The 13,695-nt window shown below is 33.9% G+C and overlaps 1 protein-coding gene across 10 annotated transcripts in view; it reads left to right on the top strand.

The window, feature by feature from the left end:
• The window catches only part of Ppp1r9a (protein phosphatase 1 regulatory subunit 9A), a 310,969-nt gene that overhangs the window by 244,389 nt on the left and 52,885 nt on the right, over positions 1-13,695 (top strand). For all 10 annotated transcript variants that reach the window (XM_047560855.1, XM_047560860.1, XM_047560859.1 and 7 more), the window contains one exon: positions 3,834-3,989. In XM_047560855.1, the coding sequence (XP_047416811.1) occupies positions 3,834-3,989 (156 nt within the window). The remainder of the gene's footprint in view (positions 1-3,833; positions 3,990-13,695) is intronic.

Here is a 13,695-nt window from a genome sequence, read left to right as displayed (position 1 = left end):
TTCTTAGTCCACTAAATGTAACCCTTTTGTGTTCAGATGTTTATGAGGGTCTATAATAAGTGCATTCTTTATTTTGAAGTCTATTCAGGGTGGGGATGGTAATACAAAGGTTTTTAATTTTTAATTTATTTTTAAAATTTTTTATTCATTTCTCTGGTTGTACATGAAGTAGAATCACACCATTTGTGAATAATGAAACTGTGGTACATATACACAATAGAATATAAAGTTTTTGAACAGTCTGTCCATAGCTTATAATAAGTACAAAGTAGGCTCAAGTAGTAAAAGATATATTTTGCCCTTAGGATGCTTATAAAGGCTAGTTGGAAAGAAAAAATATTAGTAAATGGAAAGATGAAATGAATGATAAGAATTTTGGTACAGTTGCATGTAATTTTAGAACTTGGAGGGAGAAGTAACTGGCAAAGTCAAAAACAGAAGCAGCAAGAATTTTTGATGTTTAAATTTTCAAGATAACATTGAGACATTATATATGGATGACAAAGCCAAAACTGTACTTAGATGTAAGAATTGCCTATGTTGTATATACCCTAATCCTGTGTTTAAAAAAAAAAAATGTGACAGAACATTACTTTTTTAACAAATGACTCTTCATTTTCTTGATACACTGAAAACTTCCTTGGGAAGTTCTAGATAGTACCAAGGAAACGCAGTTGGATTTATTTATTTTTTAAAATATTTGTTGTGATCTTATTATGTGTCAGGCCACATCCTAGGCACATATTTATATTAATTCACTCACACATAGTGAACAAATATTCATTTTCAAGCTGGCAAAAGTAAATCAAATAGTTTTTTTCAACTTATGTTTAGAATGTACCATACTGTTATGGTTTATATGAACTTTGAATTTTAACTTAAAATTTAACAAGTCATCAAATTGATTATACAGAACTAAATTTTATATATGGGTTTAAGCTTTAAAACTGGAGGCTTAAGTTTGCTGCTAGTAGTGATGATAGGGTTAAAAATTTTTCACATTTTTATACCTCCACAAGAAAACTTTAAGCAAATTATCCCGAGATTGTGTACTTACTAGCCTTGCTACATTTCCATTAGTAAACATCACTGGTATTTTCAAAGTGCCTGTTGTTCTAAAAATATGTAAGTAGGAAATAGATTAATTTACAGAATACCATAAGAACCATACCATATCTAAAATTAAAACCCTTTTAAGATTTGTAAAATGTAATTGTACTGACAAACAGAAGCCCTTTGGAACCAACCAGTCCCCTTCTTCAGCTACCTTACCCTGCCAAGTGCCAGAGACACTTGAAATGGTATTTGCAGTTTAGACATTTTTCAGACTGGTTTCTACTGAGCAGCTGTATAACTTCAAAATGATTGGAACACCCGATCTCAAACTTTATTTCCCCCCCTCAGTCAAAGCATCTCTGATTTTATTTGAGGGTGCGAAGCAGGGAGGTGGGGAGTTTTATAACCAGTTCGGAAAAATGACTGCTCAACGTGAAAGATATTGAGCTTACTTCTCTACACAAATGCCTCCAAAGTAAAGGTCTTCATGATAATAACCTCTGTGAGGAAGTAGAAACTGAGGGATACTGAGGCAACGTGGTTTATTGTGGTCTGTGACCCCAAATTCCTTTGTAGGAATTGTGTCTGCTTCTAGCTTCACAACTTGGAGAAATATGGAGAACCTGGAGAGAAGTTAGAGGACAGCTACAAAGACAGTTACAGAGATTCTGACCTGTTGAGGAAACTAAAAAATTCACTTAAAAAAAAAAAAAAAAAAAAAGAATATGTCTGAGGCAATTAAATAGTGCTTTTCCAGACACTGGGAATCACTACACTGAGGTTAATAATCAGATTTCCTTCATGTGCAGACATAGTTTAAAAAGGGGATGTGTACAGAAGGGGAAGAAAAAACATTTTAATAAATAATGGCTGACCACTTCCCGATTTGAGGGCATTATTATACACTCTCAGGAAGCCTAATGAACAAAGAGATTCACATGGAGACAAATTACAGTCAAATTGTTGAAAGTCAAGGGAATTTTGAAAGCAACAAAATACAAGTTACTCTCATTACAAAGCCTCCACCTAAAGATTAACAACTGATTGCTCTTCAGAAATCATAGATGCCAAAGGGCAGTAGGACGACAAAGTCCTGAAAGAAAAAGATACCAAGAATGAAAAAATATCTTTTAAGAATGAAGAAACTTTGTAAACGTAAAAAAAAAAAAAATAAATAAAAAAAAAAAAAAAAAAAAGAATGAAGAAACTATAAATAAAGCTGAGGGAGTTCATCACCAGTAGTCCTACTCTACGAGAAATGCTAAAGGGAGTTAGTTCTTCAGTCTGAGATGCAAAGACAGTAGGCAGTGAATTGAAGCCATGAGAAAAAATAAAGACCTCTGGTAAAGGCAACTGCATAGGTAAATATAAAATCCAGTATCATTATACTTTTGCTTTGGTTTGTAACTTCACTCTTTTTCCTGTATAATTTAATAGGCAAATGTGCAAAATAATGATTCTAAGTCTGTGTAAATGGGAATACAATATACAAAGGTACCATCTGTGACAGTGACTATATAAAAGGGGAAGGAAAGGGGGGAAAGGGGAGTATGCAGGTTTAGCAGAAAGAATGAAATGTGGAACAAAAAGAAAAAGCAGCAAATGCTGAGCCCTGTTAATCAAAGGAATACATCATTCAGTGTATTGTTTATAAAGGTTTTTTTGAAGGCAGTATGAATTCCTATCTGTGTTTTATATATTAAACTACTACCTGAAGGACAGGGCTGAATTAAATGAACTTTGTCTTTTTAACCCTGTGAGTCAATGATTTATTTTTAAATTTTATCATAGGATAAAGATTTCAAGCACTTATTTTGAATTATAATCTCATAGCCTGATGCTGCCAGGAGAGGAGCTACTTTCAATAATGTTAAGGAAGTTTGTAGAAAAGAGGAACATTTATTCCAGGGGTCATGTACTCAAATATCTACAGGGACCCACAGATGTTATAAAGGAGTGAAGCTAACAGCAGAATGATGTGGAGTTCGGGAAGTTCTGGTGTATTAAAAAGTGAATGACTGCCTACGAGGGGCAGTGGCTGCAATCTTTGCCAGTTGTTATCTTGTCACAGTGTGTCTAAATTGACAGATCTTTGGTTTCCTCAAAAAAGCTGAAAATCTGGAATTTTATATGAAAAAAAATTTTCATATTGACAAAATAATTTTGTTAAAGTACTATGGAAGTAGAACTGTATACATGTATACTCTGTGAGTTAGAACTTCAGTTTATACTTTAGTTCATTAGTTAACTACCACAGCAATTAACAAACAAAACAGAACTGATGCAATTCTAAAGGTTAGAAGAGTTAATTTACTAAATCTTTGCAAGGTTTAATTAAGGTCCCTTCAAACTGTATGAATCTTCGATCTCTGTTTCCTTCCTATATTGGGTAACTTGTTCCCAATATTGGGTGACTTATTCACACAGAAGTTGGGCATTTAAAGAAATTACTTATCTCCCTTAGCTATGTAATTTTATTTAGTAAAATCATCAAATACTCAGATCAAAAAAATAAGACTTGTTGCTATACTAGAGATGCTACTTCTCTATTAAATTTTTAGAAATGAACATTTATGTGGCACAGACTTGTTCCTTTGGATCTTTGAACTAACATTTGTGTATAACATTGGCTGCATGAGGCATGCTCAATTTAAAAACTGACTTACACACTTTTACCATTTGGTGACATCTTTTATGTCTCTTATAAAATGTTTTCTAATAAACCATCTCCACCTGGGTTAAGGACAGCTGGATTTCTGAAATCCCCTTCCTTTCAGACAGGAGAATATGCCACAGATGAAGAAGAGGATGAGGTAGGGCCGGTTCTTCCTGGTGGTGACATGGCCATTGAAGTCTTTGAGCTACCTGAGAATGAGGACATGTTTTCCCCATCAGACCTGGACACAAGCAAGCTCAGTCACAAGTTCAAAGAGGTAAGCCACTGATCTGCAGAATATTTATATATGTCCATTTCATTAGTAAGTGTATGTTTTTGATCAAATAAATATTAAGAATGATCAATTTTCAAATGAAAACTTTTTAATAGATTTTCTTGAGTCTCAAATTTTGGAGTAAAATTTAAGATCTCATTTCATTATCTCTGATTTAAGTGCTTCATATATGTCATAGTGGCAATTTGCAACAAACATATAGAGCCCATAATTTCAAACTTAGAGTGTGCAAAATTCATAATAAATTCTAGAGGTTTGTTTTTTTTTTTTTTTTTTTCCAAGTGATGAGCTTTCCTCTAAGGCAGTGCGTCTAAAAAGTCTCCTTTTTCTTTCTTTTCCTAAAACAGAGTCCTAATAAGAATCAGATGGCATACCCAAAGGGTTTAATTGAAGAGTTTAATGAACAGACTCTGAACAGAGTTGATAGAACTAACAAGGAATGGTGACATGCACAGGGACTGGCAACAGCAGGAAGCTGTCACTATGTTTTGGCTTAATGGGTAAAGAGAAGGAAAGAGATTCCCATTTTGAAAGAGGACCGTTGAACACCTGCAGCTTTTTAAGATGCAGCCACTACTAAATACTGCTTTCCCGGGCAAGGGTGATATCTACCCATTTCCCAGTGCTGTTCTCTTCCTGGTGGGGAGCACCTCCACACCTCCACAGTCAAATTCCAGCAGTGGGAGCCTGGATAATACAAAGTATGCAGAGGTCAACTTCTGAGGAAAGGAGCTGTTAGAGAAGGGCCAGGAAAAGATCCTGAATGGGCAAATAGGTAGTAACCACATAAACTCTTCTTTTAAATTAACTACTCAGAACCGCAGCATGTAAAACAGCAATTGATCTTTCATTGTTTTGGGGAAGCATCCTCCATTGTTGAAAATGAAGGTATCATTATTTATCACCTTCTCATTTCTTTCTTGTTTGTTTTTTCTTGTAATGTTGAGGATTGAACTCAGGGCCACATGCATGCTAGCAAATGCTTTAGCACTGAACCACATTCCCAGCCCACCTCCTCATTTCCTACAAAGACCTTCTGTATTTGCTAATATCTTAAAGTCAAAGAGGAATGTAGGAAAAGAAAAGTTCTGTTGGTAGTGGCTAGATGAAAAATTTCTATCTAGATATGTTTTTTCTGCAGCTCTGATTTGGTCTAAGAATATAAGTTATCTAATAGAGTATGTAGAATATGTATTCTTTAAGAAATCTTCCTTGAATGTTTAAACTATCAGTCCAACTTTGACAAGTATTGGAGGCAGTGAGATCAAGGTAGTGTGCCCTGACAAAAAGCCTTTATAATAGGGCTCTTTCATAATGGGTGAATATGACCCTTACTCTCTAGTAGATAATGGAGCTGGAAGAATGTTTCACATTCTTATATAGGAGCTACAGAGCCTAAAAGTCACAGATAGGATAATGGGAAGTTATACTTTGCATTTTCTGAATTGAACCAAGGAGTCAATGCTCCGAAAATATTGTTTTAAGTGTGCACCATTGTATAGACAACTGTCTCATCTAGACCAGGTCAGTGGTTAGCAAACTATATAACGTTGGCCAAATCTGGTTTATTGCCTGTTTTTGTTTCTGTATTTGGTTTTGCTTTTTTGTAGATAAAAGTTTTATTTGAATACAACCATGCCCTTCTCTTTACTATTTGTTTGTAGCCAATTTCATACTTTACTAGTCAAGTTGAATTGTCTCAGACCCTATGTTCTATAAATCCTAAATTATTTGCTTTCTGACATTCAAGAGAAAATTTTGAAAAACAACTAAGGAAGCTATCATGTAGATAGTTGCATGATGAGGATCCATTCTATATATTGTGACAGATTTATTTTTAGCCTGCTTAGCAAAACTTATATTTTGCCAGTAATTTTGGTGTATAAGAATTAGAGGTTTGTCTCAACCTTAAGAACAGGCAAATATTACATAATTTTACTTGTAATTCTTTTATTCTTTTTTGTTTTATATTTAACATCTTGGTATTTTAATTTCTTCAGGAGATTGCTCTCAGAAGCAACTGTGTTGACTCTTTCATTACATTTTTATCTTGTACACTGCCACTATCACAGTCTTAAAAGTTTATTTAAAAGTTTATTGATGTGATTCACGGACATCCAAATACTGTATATAGCACTACACATTTTTCAGAGGATTATACACAGAAAAGGGTCGTGTTATATTGGAGTCTTTGCAAAGTCTCATATTACAAGGTTCTCTTAATTTTGTTTTAAGCAAAATTACCTGTTATATTTCTCAGGCGAAGCTCATTAGCCTGACATTTTCCCCATCAGTCCTACTTTTGGCCTGTTACATATCTTCCTACTAAACCCAGCAGTGCTCTGTTTTTGCTCATGATTGTATCTTTACACAGTTCTTGGCATATAATTCATGGTTAAATATTTTGTGAATGAATGGTATCAGGAATGTACTGATGATTCATGGTACAATGTCAGACAGGTACCTAATTTAATTTTGCCAAGAAGTTGACAAGGTGGTGAGCACTTAAATGCTCATTTGCCTGTTTCCCTCTGGTCAGAGAGCTGCATTATTATCTACAGAATTTGTGCCTGAACTGTGGATTGCTTTGGGCCTTCCTTCTCTGCTCCATCTTTTCACTTTTCTTCAGTGCAACGTTTTTAGATTACACATTAGCATCGATGGAATAAATTCGATACATCTAGTTTACTCTTTTAAAATTCCTATTTAAGAAAAATTTCTTATTGAAGAAAATGTTTGAATATCTTCTTTAATTCCCTTATAATAATTTTCTTCGCATTTTTATTGTAATTAGATTAAACTAGAAAATTTATGAAGAAGTGATACTTTATCATATTGAATCTTTAAGTTTATGGATTTTATATATTCAATTCATGCTGGTTTTTTTTCCTGGTCCTCTCTTACATTTTATGGCACCCTTTACTAGTTAGCTAAGTGTCCTATGCTAAGTAACAGAAAATCTGACTAGAGTGCATTCATTAATCAAAAACTGCAGGCTGGGGTTGTGGCTCAGCAGTAGAGCGCTTGCTTAGCATGCGTGAGGCACTGGGTTCAGTACCCAGCACCACATAAAAAACTACATAAAAAAAAAAAAAGGTGTTGTGTCCATCTACAACTAAAGATATATATTTTTTAAAGCTGCTACAAAGATTATATTAGCTTGGTACCGGGTATTGAATCAGGGGCACTTAACCACTGAGACACATCCCCAGCCTTTTTTTATGTATTTTATTTAGAGACAGGGTCTTGCTGAGTTGCTTAGGGGCTCACTAAGTTACTGAAGCTGTCTTTGAACTCTCGATCCTCTTGCCTCAGACTTCCAAGCCCTTGGGGATTACAGGCATGCGTGACCGCACCCAGCCTTAATTTTTAATGGGTTGTACTTCTGGAAAGTGTATTTAAAGCTCTAATTTTTTTCCTAAATATTGCTTTTGCTACTTGTCAGTTTTTTACATGTAGAATACCATTATCATTTAAATGTCATTTCTTATTTCCTTCTTAACACAAGAATTATTCTGTGGTATGTTTTTTTTATTTCCCATACATATAGAACTTTATTTTGTTTTGCTTTCTCATTGGGCTCTTAACTTTATTGCGCACTATTCAGAAAACATATTTTCCATATACCAGCTTTTGTTTAGAACTTTTGAGACTTTTTGAAACTTGGTTCATAAACAGTTTTAATACTCCTTGTGTATGCAGAAGGCACACCCATTCTGTGTCTGGGTGCAAAGTTTGTATGTTTTTCATATTTAAAAATAAGATTAATAATGCAAACACATACACACATATCTTTTAAAATATGAGTTAGACTTTGTCTGCTTCATCTACCAATTCAGAAAAGCATATGTTAAAATCACCAGCTACTATTGTTTATTGCTTCCTGTAATTCCTTTGGTTATATTTTTATGTATACTTTTATGTTTTGAATCTTTGTTGTTACATATATGTTCAGTATTATTACACCTTCTTGATTTATTTTAACATGTCCCTGTCCCCTGGGATGCATTTTGCACCAACTTCTATTTCATTTGGTAGTAGGAATTCAACGCTGGCTTTCTTTGGCTTTATATTTGCTTCACAGCATCTGTGTTTTCCATTCCTTTATTTTCATTCTTTCCAAATTCTTTGGTTCAAATATATTTCCTTTAGGCATCCTGTTCCTGAATCTTACTTTTATTCTACTCTGGAAGTTTTTGTCAGTTAATTGGAGTGTAATCCATTTACATTTACTTTAATCATCTTAGTATTAATGCTTATGCCTGTCTCTTCATATCATATTTTCTACTTTCCAAGTTTTCTTCTGTTTTTTTTTTTAATTTTCTACCTCTTTTTCATTAGATATGTCAAATTTTTATCTGATGCTTCAAAGTTAATATTTTTATTTTATTGCCCTGACTACATTAATTTAGTCTTAGGTTATCTAGCAATATATAAAGCTGATCAATATCTATGTTTTTGTCATTAAAAAAAAAATAACCATAGCATACCCTCCCCTCTTCTCTATTTTTTTGTACTCCAGGAGTTTTAGTTAAATATACTTGCGGGTGGTCCTTTTACAAGATGATTGTTTCCAGGTCACCTGTGTTCTTTTCTATCCTACTGTAATGGGATTGCAGTGATGTTCTTTTGTTAATTCTCAGGCACTACTATTTTTCTCTCACCTGGTATCAAAGGTTCCTACTTAAGTTAGTGGCTGGAAAGTCACAGTTTTAGGCCATGGAATAGGTTATTCTTGATTTACTTCCAGATGTACACTTCCCAGGTTTAGTAAAGTTTAACTAAATTGCTATTCCCCATTCCTGGTTGCTGACATTCTCCTGCCCCATATCCTCAGTTTTCCAGACATCTAGATGTGCCTATGTTGTCTGAAGTACCTGTGTTAACTGATGCTTAAGAACCTATTCTATTTTTGGTGTCTCCAAAGTTAAATTCAAGAGGGGCAAGAAATAACTTTTGATAGTTTGCAGTGCTGACCTAAGTTGGAAGTTTTCCCCTACCTAATTTGGCCATTTCTGTTTTTATTTATTTTTAAATGAATTATTTTTATCCTGTTTCTCTTGGACATGTTTGATTTTCATATTCCAATTTATTGCAGTCAGTGCTTAATTTGTCATATTTTATTGTTTATAGACAAGCAGTTAAAATTGTGACACTGTCTCTTATTGTACCTTTTGCCACATCTTTTACATTCAGTGTGCATTCATCTTATTGTCATCACTTTGTCATTTTCATTTTTGCTATTTCATTTTCTCTTTGACTTGAATAATTGGGAAAACAGTTTTTAATTTATTATATTTTTATTAGTTAAATGTTTTATTACATTGTGGTTAGATAATGTCTTTTTCAGGGTTTTTTTTGAAAAGATATTAAAGAATAATATGGATATTTGTGACAAAAGTGATTCTGAGAGTATATTTTTTAAGTCATTTGTTATGTATCTGTAGAAGATGTATTTTTCATGAGCTTCCCATCCCAAGAATGACATTCTAATTATCATGATATGGAAATGACCTGTGTTTTAGACCTTCTGAATCCTTATTCATTTTTCCTTATTTAACCTACTGAACAGAGAATATGAGTAAAATTATACCTCACTATTATTCTTTGTGTCCTCTGGCTGTGGTTATCTATTTTGATTTTATGTTCAAAGTACATCAAATATGACTTAAAAGTTTTGTTTTGTTTGTTTTGTTTTGTTTTACCTTTATATGTACTTCATCTGATGTTAATATTCTGACTGCCACTTTTGTTTGAGTTGCTGGGTAAACACACAAAAGCATGTGAGTGTATACCTACCTTTAACATAAACCTGGTCAAAGCACTTTGTTTTATTTTAACTTTACAAAATGTAATCTTGGAATTTATATCTCTTACTAAGAAAAGTTAGCCAATTTAAACTTATTGAATAATTATTCAAGGTCTAATTACTCTCCCATTTTGTTGTCTGCTTTGCATTTCTTTTCTGGTTTTGGTTTTTATTGCAGATAATCTTCAAGTTTTAAAGAAGTAGACTCCATTTCTATAATTTTGAATGTTAAGAACAAAACAATACCATTTCCATATGAAAGCCTTTGATTCAATCTTAGGTTCCAAGAGAGATGTTACTATATTTTAATTGTTACCCTTTTTAAAACTTGTTTTTAGATAGCTTTATAATGCATTTGTAACTAATAGTCATACTCTCGGGTTAATCAGTTTCCACTGTTCTACCTTTTCAGCACTATTTCCTAGTTCTTAAATTCTAAATTTTTCCTAATTTCTCAGAATATATCCTTAAGTATTATTAAGTATTTGTAGAAGATATGGTTTTCATGAGCTTCCTCTATAGAAATGATATTTAGCTGGATTTAGTATTTTGATTGAGAAGCTTTTTTTTCCTGAAAATATAGGGCAAATGTCATTGTTTCAAGTATATCTTAAAGGAAAAGTCTAATGTCAGGCTGGCATTTGGATGCTTTTATTTTTAAGGCTTGTGCTTCATATTTTTTTTAATCACAAATTCTTTTTTTTTTTTTACAAAATGTATTTATTTTATTTACTTATTTATTTTATGTGGTGTTGAGAATTGAACCCAGTGCCTCACACGTGCTAGGCAAGCACTCTACCACTGAGCCACAACCACAGAACCAACAAATTCTTAAAGTAGAGACCTCTTTTCATTGACTTCCTCCCTTCTAATAGTCTTTTTGTTTTGTTTTTGTTTTTGTCGTTTTGTTTTCATTTTAGTCCATTACCATTTTCTATTCTGTTTCTCTTTTAGAAACACTATCAGTCAATGTTTATTTTATGGCTCTATTTCTTGGTGCATATTTTCCATGTCTGGGATTATTTCTCAAATTTGCCCCATCATATCAATATGATTCCATTTTCTATGTCATTAAACATGCTTTTAACTTCAAATTCCTCTTTTTAAGCACTTTGACTTAGTTCTTTTATTAAAAAATTAATTTTCTTTCTCCTCATTCCTTATTTTGCTTCTTTCTTTTGTCTTGTCTTGGTGTTCTCAAGAATTACTTTAAGATATGTTTTCACTCATGGGAAACATCATTTTCACTTTATTTCTTTACCTTGAAGTAGGTCTAGACATGAGATTCATAATGAAAAAAGTGAATAATTATTAACACCAAATACAAAACTCATTGTCTCATTCCAAGATAAATAAAGGAAAAACAGACAACCTTGGGCCTGTTAACAAACTCTGCAGATCACTGCTGTCTATTTCACTGTTTGGGGGGTCTGCAGCTGAAAGGATGCAATTTGTGTGTGATGAGGGCCTTGGCCATCTACCTGCATTCTTTCCCTATTCCAATAGTTGCTGTTTGACAAATGTGAAATACTGAGAAGGGACAGAACCTGGTTTGAGGTGCCATTCCTGGCAAAACAGTAGAGGTTGTCCATCTTTCTCAACTGGGCAGACTACATCTCAAGCAATCAGTGAGGATGCTACAAAATGTTCAGCTGTCATCAGAGCAAAGCTTAGATGATAGTTTTTTGTGTATTTTGTTTTGTTTTGCTATCTGGACAGTATTGAGAGCCCCATTTTAGCACTAGGTGAGGTCTGGATAGATTTTTTCTTAATTTTCATGATACTGGGGGTTGAACCTGGGGCGATCAACCACTGAACTACATCCCCAGCCCTTCTTATTTTTTATTTTGGCACAGGGTCCCAACAGTTGCAGAGGCTGGCTTTGAACTTGTGATCTTAATTCAATTTCATGACTGTTTCATATTCTGGGAACAGTTATTTTTAGTTTTAGTGACTTTGGGGTGTTGTGAGTTTTTCTTAATGTTATATCACTGGTAATTTTGGGGTGTAGAGAGAGTCTGCATCAGAAACTGTTCTAGTCATAACAACAGTAACCTAACTGAGCACCATTTTGCATTCTGTCAGAATGCTTAGAGATTACTCAAAGTAACCTGTGGTTTTCATTCAGATTAATAATTTCTCATCGGAGGGTGATGTTAATCGGAGGGTGCCTCATGACTGACTGCCCATTGTTTGGGGCTCACCACTACTCCTCAGGAGTCAGACTGTTAGCCCTAGTAAAAACAAGTCTACATTCCCCTTGAGAGAAAAACAAAGTCTAAAAGTTGTATTGTTTTATCTAAGTCTATAATAAAAGAAGCCAGAAGAGTCACAAATGCATTGGAGAATGAATAAATTAAGTTATCCTATGGAACTTTCCATTAACAAAAAAGTTACTCATTGTGATGTACTTAGTAGTAAACATTTATTTTAAAAGGAACTATAATTACAGGCTCTCAACTACATCCAGCATCTTCATCATTAACACCACTTTCAGAGTCCTGATTTGGAGGGCCTTTCATGTTAGAGAATCTCATCCAGTGCTACGTATCCTGCAGTTGTAATTGTCATTCAGGTCATGTTATGCTGTTGCTCTCTCAGCCTATTTCAGCTCATTTTGCATATACCATTCCTTGAGAAAAGAAAGACACCATATATAAAGCTTTGAGTGGAAATGAAAAAAAAATTGGTTCACAAAACCAGTTTCAGTTCTTTCTTTTGTGGTGCTTACCCTATTGTGGGTAAACAGATATCAGTCCAGTACTCACAAAAATAATTGTAAAAATTCTCATTCCATTGCTGAACCATTTTATAAAGTTACATTCAAATACCAGTTATTGTTGCCCTTATAATGTCAGAGTAGAGAATGTTGCTCTTACCTGATTATAAAACTTATGGTACTAGAACTCTCTAAATTTCTCCTACTAAAATAATACTTAAAAATGTTTTTGATCCTATACAGAATAAGTCAAGCCAGTACAAAACTTCAATCTGATTATTTATGTTTCTGTATAAGAGTGTTTCTATTTCTAGTGGTTATATTTGGATTATATTGATTCAGTCATAGGCATAATGCTCCATATTCATCTTTTTAAAAACAATAAATAGAAAATATACACGGCAAATATACCTACAGACTGTTAAATAAGAGCTCTTACTCTTTGTAAGAATCGTATATTTATTTGGGTTGCTATCCGGAGTGCGTATCTATAGCATTCACGTTAAAGATGACAGAAGAGATGAAAGAGATTGGTCTTGTAAGTTCAAAGACACTGACCTGAAGTTTTATTTTTATTTATGTCCTTCAATCCCAAGTCTTCTCTCCAAACATAGATTTCTGAAGCCCAGAAGTTCCAACAGGCAATAGGCTCTGATTCTGTTCTTTTCTCTCCACTGTCAATCAGCTTGACTGTCTCATAAAACCCTTGACCCCTTGGGAAAGTTATTGGTCTCTGGCATAAATCTCTTCAGCAGTGGAGAAGTGCTCTAGAGTAAGAAAACACGACTTTTTACCAATTATGCTTCTCTTTTCAACTTCTGTTACCCTTTGAGTAGCAGTTTTCTCTTCCTCAGGAAATGGAAGTAGTCAGGCCCATTTTGCCCACTTTGCCTTGAAGGTGGGGTCCACTGTTGGATTTGAGACATGACAAAGACACCAAAGCCAGAGACTATCCGACCTGGTTATATGAGAAAAATATTAATCAAGCCTTCTAGAAGCAGGTTCCCACTTCCCTGTCGGCTTCATCCACAGACTTCTTTCAGGAAGGATAATTTATTAATCTCCCTGAATAGATATTTCAAAGGTAGATTCAATACCATGTTCATGTGTCCTCAAGAGACTAGCACATACTCTCTTTCACTAAGTGCTGGCTGAAAAAT

The sequence above is a fragment of the Sciurus carolinensis genome, chromosome 8 (genome assembly GCF_902686445.1).
Source record: "Sciurus carolinensis chromosome 8, mSciCar1.2, whole genome shotgun sequence".
Taxonomy (NCBI): domain Eukaryota; kingdom Metazoa; phylum Chordata; class Mammalia; order Rodentia; family Sciuridae; genus Sciurus; species Sciurus carolinensis.
This window is presented reverse-complemented; position numbering and strand designations above follow the sequence as displayed.